This window comes from Oncorhynchus mykiss, chromosome 30 (genome assembly GCF_057628025.1).
Source record: "Oncorhynchus mykiss isolate SJ-2025 chromosome 30, ASM5762802v1, whole genome shotgun sequence".
Classification (NCBI taxonomy): Eukaryota; Metazoa; Chordata; class Actinopteri; order Salmoniformes; family Salmonidae; genus Oncorhynchus; species Oncorhynchus mykiss.
Window position 1 is genome coordinate 5,319,905 of NC_143051.1, and position 27,493 is coordinate 5,347,397.

Here is a 27,493-nt window from a genome sequence, read left to right on the forward strand (position 1 = left end):
GTATTATTAAAGAGATGTAGTAGTCCCAGAGTTAATGATCCCAGGTCAGTTTATATTATACAGGAAGTATTATTGAAGAGATGCAGTAGTCCCAGAGTTAATGATCCCAGGTCAGTTTATATTATACAGGAAGTATTACTAAAGAGATGTAGTAGTCCCAGAGTTAATGATCCCAGGTCAGTTTATATTATACAGGAAGTATTATTAAAGAGATGTAATAGTCCCAGAGTTAATGATCCCAGGTCAGTTTTGCATGTCACCTCCTGATGATTATGAGGCCAGCAGCATACCACCCTGCATTCCCCTGCTGGCTGGCTTCTGAAGCTAAGCAGGGTTGGTCCTGGTCAGCAGCATACCACCCTGCATACCACTGCTGGCTAGCTTCTGAAGCTAAACAGGGTTGGTCCTGTTCAGTTCCTGGATGGGAGACCAGATGCTGCTAGAAGTGGTGTTGGAGGGCCAGTAGGAGGCACTCTTTCCTCTGGTCTAAAAAAATAAATAAAAATATCCCAATGCCCCAGGGCAGTGATTGGGGACACTGCCCTGTGTAGGGTGGTGTCTTTCGGATGGGACGTTAAACGGGTGTCCTGATTTTCTGAGGTCATTAAAGATCCCATGGCATTTATCGTATAAAGCCTCCACATTGACTCTGTACCGGTACCCCCTGTATATAGTCTCCACATTGACTCTGTACCGTAACACCCTGTATATAGCCTCCACATTGACTCTGTACCGTAACACCCTGTATATAGCCTCCACATTGACTCTGTACCGTAACCCCCTGTATGTAGCCTCCACATTGACTCTGTACCGTAATACCCTGTATATAGCCTCCCGTTTATATATCATAGACAGGTGCTCCACTAGCGCCATCTATGGGTTGGCATTATGCCCATTATATTAACAGGCGTAATCTACTGTACACATTACAGAAACTACCTTTTTAAAATGGTGTTATGTACAGTCTGTATCACCAAGACTGTGGTCACATGACTTCTGTTTAAAACTGTTCCTTGTAGAGCGGTTCGTAAAAATAAAATAAAATGCCCACCAATGGTTTAATGAAAACTGTATTTTTTGACACAAGTTCTCTGTAGTCTACTGAATATTTTAGACCTAGTTTAGGAATAAATGATATGCAGACAAGCAGACTGTTGATCTACCTTTTTATTGTGGTAAAAAAAAAATCAGATAAGGGCTTCATTTTAATAGAGTTAAAATAAAAATTGTAGCTACAAGGAGAAACAGCATTAAAAAAAAAACATGTAAAGACATACTGGTAATTCAAAACAATTAAAAACACAATTAAAAACTTTCATTCACATAGAGCCTATAAAAAAAAAACGACAGTGCAACGTCATGTCAGTTTAACACGAAATAAAGATTGTCCACACACACACACACACCAAAAAAAAGGCACAGGAAGCCGACACACAGAGATTGTCGTGAAAAGTGGAACGTTCCCTTTTTTTTAGTATTGCCTGTTGTATTGACTGTTGTATTGACTGTTGTATTGACTGTTGTATTGCCTGCTGTATTGCCTGTTGTATTGCCTGTTGTATTGCCTGCTGTATTGCCTGTTGTATTGCCTGTTGTATTGCCTGTTGTATTGCCTGTTGTATTGCCTGTTGTATTGCCTGTTGCAATATGCACATTTCTATCAAACCCAGAAAACAAATACCTATCTTTGGTGTGTCATTTATGAACATCCAATATCCTTACTGCTGAACATAATGAGTCTCCTTCACATTTGCCTCAAGTAGCTGAATAGGATATAACCAAATGTTTGTTTTGTTTTATCCATATCTATATTTGTTTTGAAAGGAGGCCATTGTTGATAGGGATGCTGCAGAGCTGCCATCTATTGCACAGTCAAGGTAGCTAGTCTTTAGCTGACTCACACAAAATCAACCAGTGTCAGAATCCTAAAAAAAAATTACATTTCAACCCCTGAAACGTACAATTTAAACATGAACAGTCATAATATCTTAACGTATAATAATTAAAAAAAACAGTTATGTTCACCGCCTCTCACACCACTCCCTCTAGTTTCAGGACCCAGCCTTGCCCTGGGGAAACTGGCATGATGTCAGGCATGAGTACCACCAGTCCGGTTGGCGCCGTTGAGACCCACTTCAGAGGTACGGACGGGTCGTCCAGTATAGTGACCTGAGGAGACAGAAAATAATTCAGGTTATAGCATAACAGGTGCTGCTTTTTACATATTTGTACCTTATGGGACCGAACACACATGTTAAAGAACCATAAGAGTATAATACTGTGTGGTATACTAGAGTATAATACTGTGTGTGGTAGAGTATAATACCGTGTGTGGTATGGTAGAGTATAATACTGTGTGTGGTATACTAGAGTATAATACTGTGTGTGGTATACTAGAGTATAATACTGTGTGAGGTATACTAGAGTATAATACTGTGTGGTATACTAGAGTATAATACTGTGTGGTATACTAGAGTATAATACTGTGTGTGGTATACTAGAGTATAATACTGTGTGGTATACTAGAGTATAATACTGTGTGGTATACTAGAGTATAATACTGTGTGGTATACTAGAGTATAATACTGTGTGGTATACTAGAGTATAATACTGTGTGGTATACTAGAGTATAATACTGTGTGGTATACCAGAGTATAATACTGTGTGGTATACTAGAGTATAATACTGTGTGGTATACTAGAGTATAATACTGTGTGTGGTATACTAGAGTATAATACTGTGTGTGGTATACTAGAGTATAATACTGTGTGTGGTATACTAGAGTATAATACTGTGTGGTATACTAGAGTATAATACTGTGTGTGGTATACTAGAGTATAATACTGTGTGGTATACTAGAGTATAATACTGTGTGGTATACTAGAGTATAATACTGTGTGTGGTATACTAGAGTATAATACTGTGTGGTATACTAGAGTATAATACTGTGTGGTATACTAGAGTATAATACTGTGTGGTATACTAGAGTATAATACTGTGTGGTATACTAGAGTATAATACTGTGTGTGGTATACTAGAGTATAATACTGTGTGGTATACTAGAGTATAATACTGTGTGGTATACTAGAGTATAATACTGTGTGGTATACTAGAGTATAATACTGTGTGGTATACTAGAGTATAATACTGTGTGTGGTATACTAGAGTATTATACTGTGTGTGGTATAATACTGTGTGGTGTATACTAGAGTATAATACTGTGTGGTATACTAGAGTATAATACTGTGTGTGGTATACTAGAGTATAATACTGTGTGTGGTATAATACTGTGTGGTGTATACTAGAGTATAATACTGTGTGGTATACTAGAGTATAATACTGTGTGTGGTATACTAGAGTATAATACTGTGTGGTATACTAGAGTATAATACTGTGTGTGGTATACTAGAGTATAATACTGTGTGTGGTATACTAGAGTATAATACTGTGTGGTATACTAGAGTATAATACTGTGTGGTATACTAGAATATAATACTGTGTGTGGTAGAGTATAATACTGTGTGTGGTAGAGTATAATACTGTGTGTGGTAGAGTATAATACTGTGTGGTATACTAGAGTATAATACTGTGTGGTATACTAGAGTATAATACTGTGTGTGGTAGAGTATAATACTGTATGTGGTAGAGTATAATACTGTGTGTGGTAGAGTATAATACTGTGTGTGGTATGGTAGAGTATAATACTGTGTGTGGTATACTAGAGTATAATACTGTGTGTGGTATACTAGAGTATAATACTGTGTGGTATACTAGAGTATAATACTGTGTGTGGTATACTAGAGTATAATACTGTGTGTGGTATACTAGAGTATAATACTGTGTGGTATACTAGAGTATAATACTGTGTGTGGTATACTAGAGTATAATACTGTGTGGTATACTAGAGTATAATACTGTGTGTGGTATACTAGAGTATAATACTGTGTGTGGTATACTAGAGTATAATACTGTGTGTGGTATACTAGAGTATAATACTGTGTGTGGTATACTAGAGTATAATACTGTGTGTGGTATACTAGAGTATAATACTGTGTGTGGTATACTAGAGTATAATACTGTGTGTGGTATACTAGAGTATAATACTGTGTGTGGTATACTAGAGTATAATACTGTGTGTGGTATACTAGAGTATAATACTGTGTGTGGTATACTAGAGTATAATACTGTGTGTGGTATACTAGAGTATAATACTGTGTGTGGTAGAGTATAATACTGTGTGTGGTAGAGTATAATAAAGTGTGTGGTAGAGTATAATACTGTGTGGTATACTAGAATATAATACTGTGTGTGGTAGAGTATAATACTGTGTGTGGTAGAGTATAATACTGTGTGTGGTAGAGTATAATACTGTGTGTGGTATACTAGAGTATAATACTGTGTGGTATACTAGAATATAATACTGTGTGTGGTAGAGTATAATACTGTGTGTGGTAGAGTATAATACTGTGTGTGGTAGAGTATAATACTGTGTGGTATACTAGAGTATAATACTGTGTGGTATACTAGAGTATAATACTGTGTGTGGTAGAGTATAATACTGTATGTGGTAGAGTATAATACTGTGTGTGGTAGAGTATAATACCGTGTGTGGTATGGTAGAGTATAATACCGTGTGTGGTATACTAGAGTATAATACTGTGTGTGGTATACTAGAGTATAATACTGTGTGTGGTATATTAGAGTATAATACTGTGTGTGGTATACTAGAGTATAATACTGTGTGTGGTATACTAGAGTATAATACTGTGTGTGGTATACTAGAGTATAATACTGTGTGTGGTATACTAGAGTATAATACTGTGTGTGGTATACTAGAGTATAATACTGTGTGTGGTATACTAGAGTATAATACTGTGTGTGGTATACTAGAGTATAATACTGTGTGTGGTATACTAGAGTATAATACTGTGTGTGGTATACTAGAGTATAATACGGTGTGTGGTATACTAGAGTATAATACTGTGTGGTATACTAGAGTATAATACTGTGTGTGGTATACTAGAGTATAATACTGTGTGTGGTATACTAGAGTATAATACTGTGTGGTATACTAGAGTATAATACTGTGTGGTATACTAGAGTATAATACTGTGTGGTATACTAGAGTATAATACTGTGTGTGGTATACTAGAGTATAATACTGTGTGTGGTATACTAGAGTATAATACTGTGTGGTATACTAGAGTATAATACTGTGTGGTATACTAGAGTATAATACTGTGTGGTATACTAGAGTATAATACTGTGTGTGGTATACTAGAGTATAATACTGTGTGTGGTATAATACTGTGTGGTGTATACTAGAGTATAATACTGTGTGGTATACTAGAGTATAATACTGTGTGTGGTATACTAGAGTATAATACTGTGTGTGGTATAATACTGTGTGGTGTATACTAGAGTATAATACTGTGTGGTATACTAGAGTATAATACTGTGTGTGGTATACTAGAGTATAATACTGTGTGGTATACTAGAGTATAATACTGTGTGTGGTATACTAGAGTATAATACTGTGTGTGGTATACTAGAGTATAATACTGTGTGGTATACTAGAGTATAATACTGTGTGGTATACTAGAATATAATACTGTGTGTGGTAGAGTATAATACTGTGTGTGGTAGAGTATAATACTGTGTGTGGTAGAGTATAATACTGTGTGGTATACTAGAGTATAATACTGTGTGGTATACTAGAGTATAATACTGTGTGTGGTAGAGTATAATACTGTATGTGGTAGAGTATAATACTGTGTGTGGTAGAGTATAACACCGTGTGTGGTATGGTAGAGTATAATACTGTGTGTGGTATACTAGAGTATAATACTGTGTGTGGTATACTAGAGTATAATACTGTGTGGTATACTAGAGTATAATACTGTGTGTGGTATACTAGAGTATAATACTGTGTGTGGTATACTAGAGTATAATACTGTGTGGTATACTAGAGTATAATACTGTGTGTGGTATACTAGAGTATAATACTGTGTGGTATACTAGAGTATAATACTGTGTGTGGTATACTAGAGTATAATACTGTGTGTGGTATACTAGAGTATAATACTGTGTGTGGTATACTAGAGTATAATACTGTGTGTGGTATACTAGAGTATAATACTGTGTGTGGTATACTAGAGTATAATACTGTGTGTGGTATACTAGAGTATAATACTGTGTGTGGTATACTAGAGTATAATACTGTGTGTGGTATACTAGAGTATAATACTGTGTGTGGTATACTAGAGTATAATACTGTGTGTGGTATACTAGAGTATAATACTGTGTGTGGTATACTAGAGTATAATACTGTGTGTGGTATACTAGAGTATAATACTGTGTGTGGTATACTAGAGTATAATACTGTGTGTGGTAGAGTATAATACTGTGTGTGGTAGAGTATAATAAAGTGTGTGGTAGAGTATAATACTGTGTGGTATACTAGAATATAATACTGTGTGTGGTAGAGTATAATACTGTGTGTGGTAGAGTATAATACTGTGTGTGGTAGAGTATAATACTGTGTGTGGTATACTAGAGTATAATACTGTGTGGTATACTAGAATATAATACTGTGTGTGGTAGAGTATAATACTGTGTGTGGTAGAGTATAATACTGTGTGTGGTAGAGTATAATACTGTGTGGTATACTAGAGTATAATACTGTGTGGTATACTAGAGTATAATACTGTGTGTGGTAGAGTATAATACTGTATGTGGTAGAGTATAATACTGTGTGTGGTAGAGTATAATACCGTGTGTGGTATGGTAGAGTATAATACCGTGTGTGGTATACTAGAGTATAATACTGTGTGTGGTATACTAGAGTATAATACTGTGTGTGGTATATTAGAGTATAATACTGTGTGTGGTATACTAGAGTATAATACTGTGTGTGGTATACTAGAGTATAATACTGTGTGTGGTATACTAGAGTATAATACTGTGTGTGGTATACTAGAGTATAATACTGTGTGTGGTATACTAGAGTATAATACTGTGTGTGGTATACTAGAGTATAATACTGTGTGTGGTATACTAGAGTATAATACTGTGTGTGGTATACTAGAGTATAATACTGTGTGTGGTATACTAGAGTATAATACGGTGTGTGGTATACTAGAGTATAATACTGTGTGGTATACTAGAGTATAATACTGTGTGTGGTATACTAGAGTATAATACTGTGTGTGGTATACTAGAGTATAATACTGTGTGTGGTATACTAGAGTATAATACTGTGTGTGGTAGAGTATAATACTGTGTGTGGTAGAGTATAATAAAGTGTGTGGTAGAGTATAATACTGTGTGTGGTATACTAGAGTATAATACTGTGTGGTATACTAGAATATAATACTGTGTGTGGTAGAGTATAATACTGTGTGTGGTATACTAGAATATAATCCTGTGTGTGGTAGAGTATAATACTGTGTGGTAGAGTATAATACTGTGTGTGGTAGAGTATAATACTGTGTGGTATACTAGAATATAATCCTGTGTGTGGTAGAGTATAATACTGTGTGTGGTAGAGTATAATACTGTGTGTGGTAGAGTATAATACTGTGTGTGGTAGAGTATAATACTGTGTGTGGTAGAGTATAATACTGTGTGTGGTAGAGTATAATACTGTGTGTGGTAGAGTATAATACTGTGTGTGGTAGAGTATAATACTGTGTGTGGTAGAGTATAATACTGTGTGTGGTAGAGTATAATACTGTGTGTGGTAGAGTATAATACTGTGTGTGGTAGAGTATAATACTGTGTGTGGTAGAGTATAATACTGTGTGTGGTAGAGTATAATACTGTGTGTGGTAGAGTATAATACTGTGTGTGGTAGAGTATAATACTGTGTGTGGTAGAGTATAATACTGTGTGTGGTAGAGTATAATACTGTGTGTGGTAGAGTATAATACTGTGTGTGGTAGAGTATAATACTGTGTGTGGTAGAGTATAATACTGTGTGTGGTAGAGTATAATACTGTGTGTGGTAGAGTATAATACTGTGTGTGGTAGAGTATAATACTGTGTGGTATACTAGAATATAATACTGTGTGTGGTAGAGTATAATACTGTGTGTGGTATACTAGAGTATAATACTATGTGGTATACTAGAATATAATACTGTGTGTGGTAGAGTATAATACTGTGTGTGGTAGAGTATAATACTGTGTGGTATACTAGAATATAATACTGTGTGTGGTAGAGTATAATACTGCGTGTGGTATACTAGAGTATAATACTATGTGGTATACTAGAGTATAATACTATGTGGTATACTAGAGTATAATACTATGTGGTATACTAGAGTATAATACTGTGTGGTATACTAGAGTATAATACTGTGTGGTATACTAGAGTATAATACTATGTGGTATACTAGAGTATAATACTATGTGGTATACTAGAGTATAATACTATGTGGTATACTAGAGTATAATACTATGTGGTATACTAGAGTATAATACTATGTGGTATACTAGAGTATAATACTATGTGGTATACTAGAGTATAATACTATGTGGTATACTAGAGTATAATACTATGTGGTATACTAGAGTATAATACTGTGTGTGGTAGAGTATAATACTGTGTGTGGTAGAGTATAATACTGTGTGTGGTAGAGTATAATACTATGTGGTATACTAGAGTATAATACTATGTGTGGTATACTAGAGTATAATACTATGTGGTATACTAGAGTATAATACTATGTGGTATACTAGAGTATAATACTATGTGGTATACTAGAGTATAATACTATGTGGTATACTAGAGTATAATTCGGTGTATACTAGAGTATAATACTATGTGGTATACTAGAGTATAATACTGTGTGGTATACTAGAGTATAATACTATGTGGTATACTTACATTAGTGTCCGCAGAGGTTTTGGGTGCTGCGAGGTCAAACAGCAGTTTGGAAGGCCATTCCAGTAGTATGGCATAGACCGTGTTGTTCTTTGAGGTGTACCTGTGGAAGGGGAGAGAGTTAGATGTCTGTCTGTATATATATACACATACATACAGACACACACACACAGTCAGGACTTGTTTAAGACTCGGGATGACAGTTGACCACTAGATGGCAGTAAAATCCCAGTCTTATAATTGTTTATTTTTTTTATTTCACCTTTATTTAACCAGGTAGGCATGTTGAGAACAAGTTCTCGTTTACAATTGCGACCTGGCCAAGATAAAGCAAAGCAGTTTGACACGTACAACAACACAGAGTTACACATGGAGTAAAACAAACATACAGTCAATAATACAGGAGAAACAAGTCTATATACGATGTGAGCAAATGAGGTGAGATAAGGGAGGTAAAGGCAAAAAAAGGCCATGGTAAATACAATATAGCAAGTAAAACACTGGAATGGTAGATTTGCAATGGAAGAATGTGCAAAGTAGAAATAAAAATAATGGGGTGCAAAGGAGCAAAATAAATAAATAAATAAAATACAGTAGGGAAAGAGGTAGTTGTTTGGGCTAAATTATAGGTGGGCTATGTACAGGTGCAGTAATCTGTGAGCTGCTCTGACAGTTGGTGCTTAAAGCTAGTGAGGGAGATAAGTGTTTCCAGTTTCAGAGATTGTTGTACTTCGTTCCAGTCATTGGCAGCAGAGAACTGGAAGGAGAGGCGGCCAAAGGAGGAATTGGTTTTGGGGGTGACCAGAGAGATATACCTGCTGGAGCGTGTGCTACAGGTGGGTGCTGCTATGGTGATAAGCGAGCTGAGATAAGGGGGGACTTTACCTAGCAGGGTCTTGTAGATGACATGGAGCCAGTGGGTTTGTCGAAGATAATTACATTACAATAGTTAATACAATAGAGAAGTAGTAACTTGACTCAAGCCTGTCCAAGACGGATCAATTATTCCACATTTCAGTATGGAAATCTATGTATTGTATTGTCTCTCACCAGACTGTATTGTATTGCCTCTCACCAGACTGTATTGTATTGTCTCCTACCAGACTGTATTGTATTGTCTCCTACCAGACTGTATTGTATTGTATTGTCTCCCACCAGACTGTATTGTCTCCCACCAGACTGTATTGCATTGTCTCCCACCAGACTGTATTGTCTCCTACCAGACTGTATTGTATCGTCTCCTACCAGACTGTATTGTATCGTCTCCTACCAGACTGTATTGTATCGTCTCCTACCAGACTGTATTGTATCGTCTCCTACCAGACTGTATTGTATTGTATTGCCTCTCACCAGACTGTATTGTATCGTCTCCTACCAGACTGTATTGTATTGTATTGTCTCCTACCAGACTGTATTGTATTGTATTGTCTCCTACCAGACTGTATTGTATTGTATCGTCTCCTACCAGACTGTATTGTATCGTCTCCTACCAGACTGTATTGTATCGTCTCCTACCAGACTGTATTGTATCGTCTCCTACCAGACTGTATTGTATCGTCTCCTACCAGACTGTATTGTATCGTCTCCTACCAGACTGTATTGTATCGTCTCCTACCAGACTGTATTGTATCGTCTCCTACCAGACTGTATTGTATCGTCTCCTACCAGACTGTATTGTATCGTCTCCTACCAGACTGTATTGCATCGTCTCCTACCAGACTGTATTGTATCGTCTCCTACCAGACTGTATTGTATCGTCTCCTACCAGACTGTATTGTATCGTCTCCTACCAGACTGTATTGTATCGTCTCCTACCAGACTGTATTGTATCGTCTCCTACCAGACTGTATTGTATCGTCTCCTACCAGACTGTATTGTATCGTATCGTCTCCTACCAGACTGTATTGTATCGTATCGTCTCCTACCAGACTGTATTGTATCGTATCGTCTCCTACCAGACTGTATTGTATCGTCTCCTACCAGACTGTATTGTATCGTCTCCTACCAGACTGTATTGTATCGTCTCCTACCAGACTGTATTGTATCGTCTCCTACCAGACTGTATTGTATCGTCTCCTACCAGACTGTATTGTATCGTCTCCTACCAGACTGTATTGTATCGTCTCCTACCAGACTGTATTGTATCGTCTCCTACCAGACTGTATTGTATCGTCTCCTACCAGACTGTATTGTATCGTCTCCTACCAGACTGTATTGTATCGTCTCCTACCAGACTGTATTGTATCGTCTCCTACCAGACTGTATTGTATCGTCTCCTACCAGACTATTGTATTTCCTCCTACCAGACTGTATTGTATCGTCTCCTACCAGACTGTATTGTATCGTCTCCTACCAGACTGTATTGTATCGTCTCCTACCAGACTGTATTGTATCGTCTCCTACCAGACTGTATTGTATCGTCTCCTACCAGACTGTATTGTATCGTCTCCTACCAGACTGTATTGTATCGTCTCCTACCAGACTGTATTGTATCGTCTCCTACCAGACTGTATTGTATCGTCTCCTACCAGACAGTATTGTATCGTCTCCTACCAGACTGTATTGTATCGTCTCCTACCAGACTGTATTGTATCGTCTCCTACCAGACTGTATTGTATCGTCTCCTACCAGACTGTATTGTATCGTCTCCTACCAGACTGTATTGTATTGTATCGTCTCCTACCAGACTGTATTGTATCGTCTCCTACCAGACTGTATTGTATCGTCTCCTACCAGACTGTATTGTATCGTCTCCTACCAGACTGTATTGTATCGTATCGTCTCCTACCAGACTGTATTGTATCGTATTGTCTCCTACCAGACTGTATCGTATCGTCTCCTACCAGACTGTATCGTATCGTCTCCTACCAGACTGTATCGTATCGTCTCCTACCAGACTGTATCGTATCGTCTCCTACCAGACTGTATTGTATCGTATTGTCTCCTACCAGACTGTATTGTGTCGTATTGTCTCCTACCAGACTGTATTGTGTCGTATTGTCTCCTACCAGACTGTATTGTATCGTCTCCTACCAGACTGTATTGTATCGTCTCCTACCAGACTGTATTGTATCGTATCGTCTCCTACCAGACTGTATTGTATCGTATTGTCTCCTACCAGACTGTATCGTATCGTCTCCTACCAGACTGTATCGTATCGTCTCCTACCAGACTGTATCGTATCGTCTCCTACCAGACTGTATCGTATCGTCTCCTACCAGACTGTATTGTATCGTATTGTCTCCTACCAGACTGTATTGTGTCGTATTGTCTCCTACCAGACTGTATTGTGTCGTATTGTCTCCTACCAGACTGTATTGTGTCGTATTGTCTCCTACCAGACTGTATTGTATCGTCTCCTACCAGACTGTATTGTATCGTCTCCTACCAGACTGTATTGTATCGTCTCCTACCAGACTGTATTGTATCGTCTCCTACCAGACTGTATTGTATCGTCTCCTACCAGACTGTATTGTATCGTCTCCTACCAGACTGTATTGTATCGTCTCCTACCAGACTGTATTGTATCGTCTCCTACCAGACTGTATTGTATCGTCTCCTACCAGACTGTATTGTATCGTCTCCTACCAGACTATTGTATTTCCTCCTACCAGACTGTATTGTATCGTCTCCTACCAGACTGTATTGTATCGTCTCCTACCAGACTGTATTGTATCGTCTCCTACCAGACTGTATTGTATCGTCTCCTACCAGACTGTATTGTATCGTCTCCTACCAGACTGTATTGTATCGTCTCCTACCAGACTGTATCGTATCGTCTCCTACCAGACTGTATCGTATCGTCTCCTACCAGACTGTATCGTATCGTCTCCTACCAGACTGTATTGTATCGTATTGTCTCCTACCAGACTGTATTGTGTCGTATTGTCTCCTACCAGACTGTATTGTGTCGTATTGTCTCCTACCAGACTGTATTGTGTCGTATTGTCTCCTACCAGACTGTATTGTATCGTCTCCTACCAGACTGTATTGTATCGTCTCCTACCAGACTGTATTGTATCGTCTCCTACCAGACTGTATTGTATCGTCTCCTACCAGACTGTATTGTATCGTCTCCTACCAGACTGTATTGTATCGTCTCCTACCAGACTGTATTGTATCGTCTCCTACCAGACTGTATTGTATCGTCTCCTACCAGACTGTATTGTATCGTCTCCTACCAGACTGTATTGTATCGTCTCCTACCAGACTATTGTATTTCCTCCTACCAGACTGTATTGTATCGTCTCCTACCAGACTGTATTGTATCGTCTCCTACCAGACTGTATTGTATCGTCTCCTACCAGACTGTATTGTATCGTCTCCTACCAGACTGTATTGTATCGTCTCCTACCAGACTGTATTGTATCGTCTCCTACCAGACTGTATTGTATCGTCTCCTACCAGACTGTATTGTATCGTCTCCTACCAGACTGTATTGTATCGTCTCCTACCAGACTGTATTGTATCGTCTCCTACCAGACTGTATTGTATCGTCTCCTACCAGACTGTATTGTATCGTCTCCTACCAGACTGTATTGTATCGTCTCCTACCAGACTGTATTGTATCGTCTCCTACCAGACTGTATTGTATCGTCTCCTACCAGACTGTATTGTATCGTCTCCTACCAGACTGTATTGTATCGTCTCCTACCAGACTGTATTGTATCGTCTCCTACCAGACTGTATTGTATCGTCTCCTACCAGACTGTATTGTATCGTCTCCTACCAGACTGTATTGTATCGTCTCCTACCAGACTGTATTGTATCGTCTCCTACCAGACTGTATTGTATCGTCTCCTACCAGACTGTATTGTATCGTCTCCTACCAGACTGTATTGTATCGTCTCCTACCAGACTGTATTGTATCGTCTCCTACCAGACTGTATTGTATCGTCTCCTACCAGACTGTATTGTATCGTCTCCTACCAGACTGTATTGTATCGTCTCCTACCAGACTGTATTGTATCGTCTCCTACCAGACTGTATTGTATCGTCTCCTACCAGACTGTATTGTATCGTCTCCTACCAGACTGTATTGTATCGTCTCCTACCAGACTGTATTGTATCGTCTCCTACCAGACTGTATTGTATCGTCTCCTACCAGACTGTATTGTATCGTCTCCTACCAGACTGTATTGTATCGTCTCCTACCAGACTGTATTGTATCGTCTCCTACCAGACTGTATTGTATCGTCTCCTACCAGACTGTATTGTATCGTCTCCTACCAGACTGTATTGTATCGTCTCCTACCAGACTGTATTGTATCGTCTCCTACCAGACTGTATTGTATCGTCTCCTACCAGACTGTATTGTATCGTCTCCTACCAGACTGTATTGTATCGTCTCCTACCAGACTGTATTGTATCGTCTCCTACCAGACTGTATTGTATCGTCTCCTACCAGACTGTATTGTATCGTCTCCTACCAGACTGTATTGTATCGTCTCCTACCAGACTGTATTGTATCGTCTCCTACCAGACTATTGTATTGTCTCCTACCAGACTGTATTGTATTGTCTCCTACCAGACTGTATTGTATTGTATTGTCTCCCACCAGACTGTATTGCATTGTCTCCTACCAGACTGTATTGTCTCCTACCAGACTGTATTGTCTCCTACCAGACTGTATTGTATTGTCTCCTACCAGACTGTATTGTATCGTCTCCTACCAGACTGTATTGTATAGTCTCCTACCAGACTGTATTGTATCGTCTCCTACCAGACTGTATTGTATCGTCTCCTACCAGACTGTATTGTATCGTCTCCTACCAGACTGTATTGTATCGTCTCCTACCAGACTGTATTGTATCGTCTCCTACCAGACTGTATTGTATTGCATTGCCTCTCACCAGACTGTATTGTATTGCCTCGCCTCGCCTCTCACCAGACTGTATTGCATTGCATTGCCTCTCACCAGACTGTATTGTATTGTCTCCTACCAGACTATTGTATTTCCTCCTACCAGACTGTATTGTATCGTCTCCTACCAGACTGTATTGTATTGTCTCCTACCAGACTGTATTGTATCGTCTCCTACCAGACTGTATTGTATCGTCTCCTACCAGACTGTATTGTATTGCATTGCCTCTCACCAGACTGTATTGTATTGCCTCGCCTCTCACCAGACTGTATTGTATTGCATTGCCTCTCACCAGACTGTATTGCATTGCATTGCCTCTCACCAGACTGTATTGCATTGCATTGCCTCTCACCAGACTGTATTGCATTGCATTGCCTCTCACCAGACTGTATTGTATCGTCTCCTACCAGACTGTATTATATCGTCTCCTACCAGACTGTATTGTATCGTCTCCTACCAGACTGTATTGTATCGTCTCCTACCAGACTGTATTGTATCGTCTCCTACCAGACTGTATTGTCTCCTACCAGACTGTATTGTCTCCTACCAGACTGTATTGTCTCCTACCAGACTGTATCGTCTCCTACCAGACTGTATTGTATTGTCTCCTACCAGACTGTATTGTATCGTCTCCTACCAGACTGTATTGTATCGTCTCCTACCAGACTGTATTGTATCGTCTCCTACCAGACTGTATTGTATCGTCTCCTACCAGACTGTATTGTATCGTCTCCTACCAGACTGTATTGTATCGTCTCCTACCAGACTGTATTGTATTGTCTCCTACCAGACTGTATTGTATTGTCTCCTACCAGACTATTGTATTGTCTCCTACCAGACTGTATTGTATTGTCTCCTACCAGACTGTATTGTATTGCATTGTCTCCTACCAGACTGTATTGTATCATCGCCTACCAGACTGTATTGTATCGTCTCCTACCAGACTGTATTGTATCGTCTCCTACCAGACTGTATTGTATCGTCTCCTACCAGACTGTATTGTATCGTCTCCTACCAGACTGTATTGTATCGTCTCCTACCAGACTGTATTGTATCGTCTCCTACCAGACTGTATTGTATCGTCTCCTACCAGACTGTATTGTATCGTCTCCTACCAGACTGTATTGTATCGTCTCCTACCAGACTGTATTGTATCGTCTCCTACCAGACTGTATTGTATCGTCTCCTACCAGACTGTATTGTATCGTCTCCTACTAGACTGTATTGTATTGTATCCTACCAGACTGTATTGTCTCCTACCAGACTGTATTGTATCGTCTCCTACCAGACTGTATTGTATCGTCTCCTACCAGACTGTATTGCATTGTCTCCTACCAGACTGTATTGCATTGTCTCCTACCAGACTGTATTGTCTCCTACCAGACTGTATTGTCTCCTACCAGACTGTATTGTATTGTCTCCTACCAGACTGTATTGTATTGCATTGCCTCTCACCAGACTGTATTGTATTGCATTGCCTCTCACCAGACTGTATTGCATTGCATTGCCTCTCACCAGACTGTATTGCATTGCCTCTCACCAGACTGTATTGCATTGCATTGCCTCTCACCAGACTGTATTGCATTGCATTGCCTCTCACCAGACTGTATTGTATTGTCTCCTACCAGACTATTGTATTTCCTCCTACCAGACTGTATTGTATCGTCTCCTACCAGACTGTATTGTATCGTCTCCTACCAGACTGTATTGTATCGTCTCCTACCAGACTGTATTGTATCGTCTCCTACCAGACTGTATTGTATTGCATTGCCTCTCACCAGACTGTCTTGTATTGCATTGCCTCTCACCAGACTGTCTTGTATTGCATTGCCTCTCACCAGACTGTATTGTATTGCCTCGCCTCGCCTCTCACCAGACTGTATTGCATTGCATTGCCTCTCACCAGACTGTATTGTATTGTCTCCTACCAGACTATTGTATTTCCTCCTACCAGACTGTATTGTATCGTCTCCTACCAGACTGTATTGTATCGTCTCCTACCAGACTGTATTGTATCGTCTCCTACCAGACTGTATTGTATTGCATTGCCTCTCACCAGACTGTATTGTATTGCCTCGCCTCTCACCAGACTGTATTGTATTGCATTGCCTCTCACCAGACTGTATTGCATTGCATTGCCTCTCACCAGACTGTATTGCATTGCATTGCCTCTCACCAGACTGTATTGCAGTGCATTGCCTCTCACCAGACTGTATTGTATCGTCTCCTACCAGACTGTATTGTATCGTCTCCTACCAGACTGTATTGTATTGTCTCCTACCAGACTGTATTGTATTGTCTCCTACCAGACTATTGTATTGTCTCCTACCAGACTGTATTGTATTGTCTCCTACCAGACTGTATTGTATTGCATTGTCTCCTACCAGACTGTATTGTCGCCTACCAGACTGTATTGTATCGTCGCCTACCAGACTGTATTGTATCGTCTCCTACCAGACTGTATTGTATCGTCTCCTACCAGACTGTATTGTATCGTCTCCTACCAGACTGTATTGTATCGTCTCCTACCAGACTGTATTGTATCGTCTCCTACCAGACTGTATTGTATCGTCTCCTACCAGACTGTATTGTATCGTCTCCTACCAGACTGTATTGTATCGTCTCCTACCAGACTGTATTGTATCGTCTCCTACCAGACTGTATTGTATCGTCTCCTACTAGACTGTATTGTATTGTATCCTACCAGACTGTATTGTCTCCTACCAGACTGTATTGTATTGTCTCCTACCAGACTGTATTGTATCGTCTCCTACCAGACTGTATTGCATTGTCTCCTACCAGACTGTATTGTATTGTCTCCTACCAGACTGTATTGTCTCCTACCAGACTGTATTGTCTCCTACCAGACTGTATTGTATTGTCTCCTACCAGACTGTATTGTATTGCATTGCCTCTCACCAGACTGTATTGTATCGTCGCCTACCAGACTGTATTGTATCGTCTCCTACCAGACTGTATTGTATCGTCTCCTACCAGACTGTATTGTATCGTCTCCTACCAGACTGTATTGTATCGTCTCCTACCAGACTGTATTGTATCGTCTCCTACCAGACTGTATTGTATCGTCTCCTACCAGACTGTATTGTATCGTCTCCTACCAGACTGTATTGTATCGTCTCCTACCAGACTGTATTGTATCGTCTCCTACCAGACTGTATTGTATCGTCTCCTACTAGACTGTATTGTATTGTATCCTACCAGACTGTATTGTCTCCTACCAGACTGTATTGTATTGTCTCCTACCAGACTGTATTGTATCGTCTCCTACCAGACTGTATTGCATTGTCTCCTACCAGACTGTATTGTATTGTCTCCTACCAGACTGTATTGTCTCCTACCAGACTGTATTGTCTCCTACCAGACTGTATTGTATTGTCTCCTACCAGACTGTATTGTATTGCATTGCCTCTCACCAGACTGTATTGTATTGCATTGCCTCTCACCAGACTGTATTGTATTGCATTGCCTCTCACCAGACTGTATTGCATTGCATTGCCTCTCACCAGACTGTATTGCATTGCATTGCCTCTCACCAGACTGTATTGCATTGCATTGCCTCTCACCAGACTGTATTGCATTGCATTGCCTCTCACCAGACTGTATTGTATTTCCTCCTACCAGACTATTGTATTTCCTCCTACCAGACTGTATTGTATCGTCTCCTACCAGACTGTATTGTATCGTCTCCTACCAGACTGTATTGTATCGTCTCCTACCAGACTGTATTGTATCGACTCCTACCAGACTGTATTGTATCGTCTCCTACCAGACTGTATTGTATTGCATTGCCTCTCACCAGACTGTATTGTATTGCCTCGCCTCGCCTCTCACCAGACTGTATTGCATTGCATTGCCTCTCACCAGACTGTATTGTATTGTCTCCTACCAGACTGTTGTATTTCCTCCTACCAGACTGTATTGTATCGTCTCCTACCAGACTGTATTGTATCGTCTCCTACCAGACTGTATTGTATTGCATTGCCTCTCACCAGACTGTATTGTATTGCCTCGCCTCGCCTCTCACCAGACTGTATTGTATTGCATTGCCTCTCACCAGACTGTATTGCATTGCCTCTCACCAGACTGTATTGCATTGCATTGCCTCTCACCAGACTGTATTGCATTGCATTGCCTCTCACCAGACTGTATTGTATCGTCTCCTACCAGACTGTATTATATCGTCCCCTACCAGACTGTATTGTATCGTCTCCTACCAGACTGTATTGTATCGTCTCCTACCAGACTGTATTGTATCGTCTCCTACCAGACTGTATTGTATCGTCTCCTACCAGACTGTATTGTATCGTCTCCTACCAGACTGTATTGTATCGTCTCCTACCAGACTGTATTGTATCGTCTCCTACCAGACTGTATTGTATCGTCTCCTACCAGACTGTATTGTATCGTCTCCTACCAGACTGTATTGTATCGTCTCCTACCAGACTGTATTGTATCGTCTCCTACCAGACTGTATTGTATCGTCTCCTACCAGACTGTATTGTATCGTCTCCTACCAGACTGTATTGTATCGTCTCCTACCAGACTGTATTGTCTCCTACCAGACTGTATTGTATTGTCTCCTACCAGACTGTATTGTATTGTCTCCTACCAGACTGTATTGTATTGTCTCCTACCAGACTGTATTGTATTGTCTCCTACCAGACTGTATTGTATTGCATTGCCTCTCACCAGACTGTATTGTATTGCATTGCCTCTCACCAGACTGTATTGTATTGCATTGCCTCTCACCAGACTGTATTGCATTGCATTGCCTCTCACCAGACTGTATTGCATTGCCTCTCACCAGACTGTATTGCATTGCATTGCCTCTCACCAGACTGTATTGTATTGTCTCCTACCAGACTATTGTATTTCCTCCTACCAGACTGTATTGTATCGTCTCCTACCAGACTGTATTGTATCGTCTCCTACCAGACTGTATTGTATCGTCTCCTACCAGACTGTATTGTACCGTCTCCTACCAGACTGTATTGTATTGCATTGCCTCTCACCAGACTGTATTGTATTGCATTGCCTCTCACCAGACTGTATTGTATTGCCTCGCCTCGCCTCTCACCAGACTGTATTGTATTGTCTCCTACCAGACTATTGTATTTCCTCCTACCAGACTGTATTGTATCGTCTCCTACCAGACTGTATTGTATCGTCTCCTACCAGACTGTATTGTATTGCCTCTCACCAGACTGTATTGTATTGCCTCGCCTCGCCTCTCACCAGACTGTATTGTATTGCATTGCCTCTCACCAGACTGTATTGCATTGCATTGCCTCTCACCAGACTGTATTGCATTGCATTGCCTCTCACCAGACTGTATTGTATCGTCTCCTACCAGACTGTATTGTATCGTCTCCTACCAGACTGTATTGTATCGTCTCCTACCAGACTGTATTGTATCGTCTCCTACCAGACTGTATTGTATCGTCTCCTACCAGACTGTATTGTATCGTCTCCTACCAGACTGTATTGTATTGCCTCCTACCAGACTGTATTGTATTGCCTCCTACCAGACTGTATTGTATCGTCTCCTACCAGACTGTATTGTATCGTCTCCTACCAGACTGTATTGTATCGTCTCCTACCAGACTGTATTGTATTGCCTCCTACCAGACTGTATTGTATCGTCTCCTACCAGACTGTATTGTATCGTCTCCTACCAGACTGTATTGTATCGTCTCCTACCAGACTGTATTGTTTTGCCTCTTACCAGACAGGCACGGTGGTGTTCTCCCCCTGGAGCCTCCAGGGTTTGGAGGAGTAGATGGCCTCTCCGTTGACCCCCAGCCAGGCCCCCATGCCCCTCAGCCTCTCCTCAAAGAGAGGGGAGATCATACCATCCTCCATGGGGCCTATGTTCAGCAGGTAGTTACCACCCAGGGCCACCACATACACCATGTCCTGATGAAACACCAACAACAGAGATGTTATATTTATACTCGAGAGACACAGGCAGTATTTACCAAGTTAGTGACAACTCTTGTTTATGAAATAGAGATAAGACACACCCAGTCATCAGCGTGCAGAAAGAGAAAGACAGCATATCCTGCTGTTACAAAGTGAGCAGAGAAGAAGCTGATAGAGGCCATAGCTCATTGAATAAGCTATAGTCAGATTAGTCCACAAGGAGAGAAGCAAGACCAAACAACTCCAAAGTATTCAAACTGAGCCCCAGTTGTGTTTGTCCCCTCAGTACTGATTTCACTTCCTGTGACCTCTAACCGTTATGATGGTGGGCAGGTCCATCAGCTCGATGAGCTTCATGTTTCTTCGGTAACCCCAGGAGCGGTTGTCGATGGACTGGCACTTCTCCCACTTGTGGTTAGGCAGAGAGCCTGGCGTGAACCTGAGAGTGAAGATATATAAAAACACACACACAACCCACTGGTTCAAAATGTGTGCCAGGTCTGATATGGTGCCAAGGGTGACAGTCTGTTTGTGTATTCCATGTGTAAATCCTACATGACTGAACAGTTGTAGGCAGAGTCTAGGAAGATTCCACCTAATCAGAGGAGATGGGGATATTAGCATATGTCTAATGCTATATATATATATATATAAATAAAAGAGAGAAAGATATACATACAGTACTACCTGACTATTACTTGCTCTGAATAAGAGTGTCTGCTAAATTACCCATAATGTAATGTAAAACGGGTTGGAACCGGTTCAAGGAACAGAAAAGGGAACGAAAGTGACCCATACCGTTCCTGGAACAGAACCTTTATTTATTTTTTAAAGCATGGGAACTAGTTGATAACATTCTTATACATTTCAGCCATTTTTCTTGGGTCCCACAAAACAAAAACAAAAAGAAGCAACAAATGCAAAGCCCTTCCTCTGTCACTCAGAATTGTATTTATTTAACGAGGTTAAGTCAGTTAAGAACAAATTCTTATTTACAATGACGGCCTAGGAACCTGCCTTGTTCAAGGGCAGAACAGATTTTTACCTCGTCAGCTCGGGGGATTCGACCTAGCAACCTTTCGGTTACTGGCAGAAAATTCTTATCTCTGCCTGCCCGATTGAAATCTTTGCCAGTGTGTGTGTGTGTGTGAGTGTGTAGGCTACCTGCCCTCCAAAGCATATCGTCTAACGACGTTACAATCGTCATTCAGAGGATAAAGAGATTGGATTCACTTTTTCCAATGCTAGTTAGGGATACTATAGGCATAGTTACATTTCACATTGGATTTATTAACTACAAAAAGTTAAGACGTTTTTTTTTATTCTTGCACACACACACAAGCTTGTTTGCTAGCTAGCTCTAGGATCTAGCTAGGACGTTCCCATAGAAGCTGCTCCTCCGTAGGTATAATTCTGATAACACATGTCATAACAACAAGATGCCCAGCGCTTCAAGCCTCCTCATCAAACCCCCTCTCCCCACCCTGAAAAAAAATTCAGGTTGCATCTTGTGCCATAGGCTACACACGTCTGTCCATCAAAACATGCAAAACAACTAGTTTGCCTACTCTAGCCAAACTAGTTGAAGTAATTTAATGAATGTAAAAAAAAAAATATGTACATATTTTTTTGAAATCACAGGTTAAAAGAGGAACAGATAGTTCCTATTTAAAACCGGTATTTTTTGTTGTTGGGGGGGGGGGGGGGGGGGGGGGGGGGGTTATTGTGGCAGACATTGCTGTTATAATGTTTATCTAGGGGATTTAGTTAAAGTCATATGATGTACTGACGAGACCTGCTACCTCTGCTAGAACACTTCCCCTTTGTCCACGTGACTGAATCGCAGTGTTGGATTTACAGACAGAATGCTGTCATTCCACGTAGCAGTAGACTGAACTAAGCTGGGAGAGACGAGCAGGACAAATGGTTTTGGTTCCTTTTGGAAAACAGTGTCGAGACAATGAGCATTGAGAAACGGAGCGACAAAACCTTACCACAGGCCAACCGCAGTTTCTCAGTTCCATGGTCACCGACCAGTTTGTTTGTAACACCACCCAAAGGGGGGGGGCTGTATTTTAGATTTTTCCATATAAACTGAGACAACTCTTCTTCGTTGGTTGAGAGCCCATACACCATTGAGGTGATGTTTAACAAGTCACATTTTTACAAATCTTAATTTTTAAAAAAAAGTTGTTCGAAGAATCTACAGCTTCTCTCTCCTTTCTGGTTGGAATTTCCACGACAGGGTGGTTCAGAACTTTGTTTTGCTGGTTCTGGACGAGAGCAATAAAAAGAACGTGGTTCTGCTCAGAATGAAACGATTGGAAAAATATATTGTGGTTCCAACCCCTGAACGCCTAAAGAGAGCCGATCTAGGGTTCAGTGTTGGTGCTAGAGGGTAGTCTACCTGTCGGCACAGTTGTAGTAACCTCCATGTTTACAGTAACAACCATTCCCCCATCTGTCATTGACCACCACAAAGTCCTGGGGAAGTAGATTGAAATCAGAAGTCAGTGTTGTTCTGGGTTAACAAAAAGGGGCAGTAGTGTAGTTCATATTTACAAAGACACAACTTTATGTCCTAATGGGTTTCAGACCAGAAAAAAAAATAACCAAAAAGGTGAACGAGTTATCTTGTATCTAGTTGTGACATGTCACCGGATCTAAATGTGATCAGGTGCATCTTATGACACATATCACACGACACACACAGTTCTATCTCCACCCCCTAACTAACATATAGGTCAGGTGACACACAGTTCTAACTCCACCCCCTAACTAACATATAGGTCAGGTGACACACAGTTCTAACTCCACCCCCTAACTGACATATAGGTCAGGTGACACACAGTTCTAACTCCACCCCCTAACTGACATATAGGTCAGGTGACACACAGTTCTAACTCATATAGGTCAGGTGACACACAGTTCTAACTCCACCCCCTAACTGACATATAGGTCAGGTGACACACAGTTCTAACTCATTTAGGTCAGGTGACACACAGTTCTATCTCCACCCCCTAACTAACATATAGGTCAGGTGACACACAGTTCTAACTCATATAGGTCAGGTGACACACAGTTCTAACTCCACCCCCTAACTGACATATAGGTCAGGTGACACAGTTTTAACTCCACCCCCTAAATGGCATAGGTCAGGTGACACACACAGTTCTAACTTCGTGTCATGACATCAGCTAGTACCTAGACAAGAACTGGTAAAAACAAATGTCAATCATTTGTCATATCCCTAGTGGACCTGGTCAAAAGTGACACACTTCAAAGTGAATAGGGTAGCATTTGGGACGCCCTCCATTTTGCATCTTCCCTCAGCCTCAGCCTCGCTCACCTTGACAGGACTGTCGTTGTAGAGCCAGGCCAGGAATTCTGTTGAGTTCCAGTAGGTGTCAGGAGCTTCCCAATCCCCATCGGACCAGATCAGTTCTGGCTTGTAGGTCATCACCAGGTTAACCAGCTCAGGAAGAGCCTTCCGGAAGACAAACTCCTGGGTCTTGTACCCGGAAGCCTTGTCCTTCAGGTACAGTGGATGGAACCACTCATACAGGGAGTGGTACAGGCCAAAGTGCAGTCCCTTCCTATGGAAACAGAATGTATGTGAAACGTGAGCTGTTATGACCGGAGATCCCACAAACCAACCAGGCCCCGTATTCCCAGAGTCTCGGAGTAGGAACGCTGCTCTAGGATCAGGCTATAGGAACTTCCCAAAGAGTCTCGGAGTAGGAATGCTGCTCTAGGATCAGGCTATAGGAACTTCCCAAAGAGTCTCGGAGTAGGAATGCTGCTCTAGGATCAGGCACTTCCCAAAGTTAACACTGATCCTAGAACCTAGATAGTCAAATCAAAATCTAATTTTATTGGTCACATACACATCGTTAGCAGATGTTATTGCGAGTGTAGCGAAATGTCTGTGGAAGCATTGAGAATGTCTGGGGAAGCATTGAGAATGTCTGGGGAAGCATTGAGAATGTCTGGGGAAGCATTGAGCATGTCTGGGGAAGCATTGAGCATGTCTGGGGAAGCATTGAGCATGTCTGGGGAAGCATTGAGCATGTCTGGGGAAGAGGTGAAAATGGACTGGGAAGCATTGAGAATACATGCCTTGGTTTCCAAACCTGTCTAACCAGAATAACCTGATCCAGGGGAACACAGTCATTAAGTGGTGAAAGAGGCTCTGGGGTGTGGTTTCCCCCAGGTACAGATCTAAGATCAGTTCTCCCCAACCTTAACAGTTAGGGGATGCTAAACTGACTGGAGATCAGTGTCTAGGGGCAACGTCCCCCACGTCCTACCTCTTGCGTACGGCAGCTGCCAGGTCTCCCACCAGGTCTCTGTGTGGTCCAGTGTCCACAGAGTTCCAGTTCCACGAGTCTGCAGACGGCCAGTTACAGAAGCCCTCGTGATGCTTGGATGTGAACACCACGTACCTGGCAATGTATGTAAAGTGTACAGCATTACAGAGGAGGGGGGGGGGGGGGGGGTCGTCATCATCTCACAAATAGAAGAATAAAAAAAATGTAAAAAATGTCTGCCCAAGAGCTTAATTTCAATTTAGGAGCATGTGGACAAACTAAGCAGTCGGTTCCATTTCAACTTTTCACGACAATTTATACACAAAAAAAATAGCCAACTGGAACAGTGCATCCCTTGTGTGTAACGCCTCGATCACACCGACACCGATCATTTTTTGGTCCAACAGAAATACATTCATTACCAATGGAACGCGGTGTTTATCTACCGTATGCATCAAACTGTATGCGCTTAGACGGCTTGACAGAAATAGTAGCAGAAGGTGAAAGTTTAACTTTTGTTGCACACATATTCAGATGATGTTGCGTACCATTTCGCGCAGTAATACTGTCGGTGTGATTGAGGCGTTCAACCCATGTAAAATACTTAGTTAGATATCGTTCGTGCACTCTTGTGTTGAGTAGCCTAGTTGAATAAGTATGCCATTAAATAAACTTTAGTCTGCTACTTACTTGGCTCCAGAAGCTTCAAATATTTCAGCCCACTCATCAGGGTCGAAGAACTGCGCTTTGAAATAGTGCGCAAAATCTGCGTATTTAAAACCCACAGGGTAGTTTTTCTTCATAAACTCAACCTCGTCTGCTCGATGTGCGCCTCTCCACGACTGCCAGAACCACTCACTGAACTGGCCGTATCCGGGCACGGAGAATACCCCCCAGTGAACGAAAATACCGATCTTCGACTCGTCGTACCACACCGGTAACGGCCGGGAGTCGATACTTGTCCAATTGGCCGTATACCGCACTCCATTTCCTGACGAGATTTCAACCACTGCAGCTAGTAACAAACTCCTCAGAATCAAAGAGGTCATTTTCAGTTCTTTCAGAAATAACTAAAGCTGATGAAGTGATGCAAACGGCGCTGGCATAGCCCTTAAAACCACTTTGTAGTCCAATGATGTCCCATTATGTAAAGAAAGGCACTCACTCACATGACTTGTTTCTGTTGCGGTTGGGGTGAAAACACCTGTGTGACGCTAGCGACAACAAGGATAGTGGAATCCGGGCTTTGCCTTTAAAATAAAAGTCCCAAATTGAAAGTGATTCAAACGATACAAATAGTGTAATCATGACATATTTGGACTAGATAATGCTAAACAAGATCAGAATGTTGTTATATAAATTCAACTAAATACAATAATTCATTTAATTTGACAAAAAAAAAAGTTAGCTCCATAGGTAAGGATGAACATTGCAATATGTATTAGTATTTATGTTTAACCTTTATTTAACTAGACAAGTCAGTTAAAAAACAATTCTCGGCCTACGCCAGCCAAACCCGGACGACGCTGGGCCAATTGTGCAAACTGAATATTTGATACGTAGAAGGTCGACTGGTGAGATAATTATGTGAAGCCCGAGAAGCCGGCGTTTGGAGGATATATTGTCACAGATGCTATTAGTAAATTAATCAATCAATTAATCAATCAAATGTACAGCTTATGTCACACAGTGCTGTACAGAAACCCAGCCTAAAACCACAAACAGCAAGCAATGCAGGTGTAGTAGCACAGTGGCTAGGAAACACTCCCTAGAAAGGCCCAAACCTAGGAAGAAACCTAGAGAGGAACCAGGCTATCTGGGATGGCCAGTCCTCTTCTGGCTGTGCCGGGTGGAGATTATAACATAACATGGCCAAGATGTTCAAATGTTCATAGATGACCAGCAGGGTCAAATAATAATAATCACAGTGGTTGTCGAGGGTGCAGCAAGTCAGCATCTCAGGAGTAAATGTCAGTTGGCTTTTCATAGCCGATCATTGAGAGTATCTCTACCGCTCCTGCTGTCTCTAGAGAGTTGAAAACAGCAGGTCCGGGACAATGTAGCACGTCCAGTGAACAGGTCAGGGTTCCATAGCCACAGGCAGAACAGTTGAAACTGGAGCAGCAGCACGGCCAGGTGGACTGGGGACAGCAAGGAGTCATCATGCCAGGTAGTCCTGAGGCATGGTCCTAGGGCTCAGGTCCTCTGAGAGAGAGAAAGAAAGAGAGAATTAGAGAAAGCACACTTAAATTCACACAGGACACCGGATAAGACAGGAGAAGTACTGCAGATATAACAGACGGACCCTAGCCCCCCGACACAAACTATTGCAGAATAAATACTGGAGGCTGAGACAGGAGGGGTCAGGAGACACGGTGGCCCCATCCGATGATACCTCCGGACGGGGCCAAACAGGAAGGATATAACCCCACCCCACTTTGCCAAAGCACAGCCTCCACACCACTAGAGAGATATCTCCAACCACCAATTT

The 27,493-nt window shown here is 41.2% G+C and overlaps 1 protein-coding gene across 2 annotated transcripts; it reads right to left on the reverse strand.

The window, feature by feature from the left end:
• Positions 1–1,149: 1,149 nt before the first annotated feature.
• On the reverse strand, positions 1,150–26,236 carry LOC110487843 (tissue alpha-L-fucosidase). Of its 2 annotated transcripts, XM_090228557.1 has the most exons (9): positions 25,693–26,233; positions 25,003–25,137; positions 24,042–24,288; positions 23,100–23,176; positions 21,008–21,131; positions 20,496–20,686; positions 8,890–8,989; positions 2,026–2,169; positions 1,150–1,925 (listed from the first exon to the last, which is right to left on the reverse strand). In XM_090228557.1, exons 1-8 carry the CDS (start codon positions 26,049–26,051, stop codon positions 2,032–2,034), a joined length of 1,371 nt encoding a protein of 456 aa, XP_090084683.1. In that variant the 5' UTR covers positions 26,052–26,233; the 3' UTR covers positions 1,150–1,925; positions 2,026–2,031. The 2 variants fall into 2 exon arrangements, with proteins under 2 accessions (XP_090084683.1, XP_036826743.2); XM_036970848.2 differs by having other exon boundaries at positions 1,150–2,169; positions 25,693–26,236.
• Between the last annotated feature and the right edge of the window lie 1,257 nt (positions 26,237–27,493).

Coding starts and splice junctions, on each gene's coding strand:
- LOC110487843 (XM_036970848.2), bottom strand. CDS start 26,051: ATGACCTCTTTGATTCTGAGGAGTTTGTTACTAGCTGCAGTGGTTGAA. Junction 25,138..25,692: donor TTTGAAGCTTCTGGAGCCAA/GTAAGTAGCAGA, acceptor ATACATTGCCAG/GTACGTGGTGTTCACATCCA. Junction 2,170..8,889: donor AAACCTCTGCGGACACTAAT/GTAAGTATACCA, acceptor CTGTCTCCTCAG/GTCACTATACTGGACGACCC.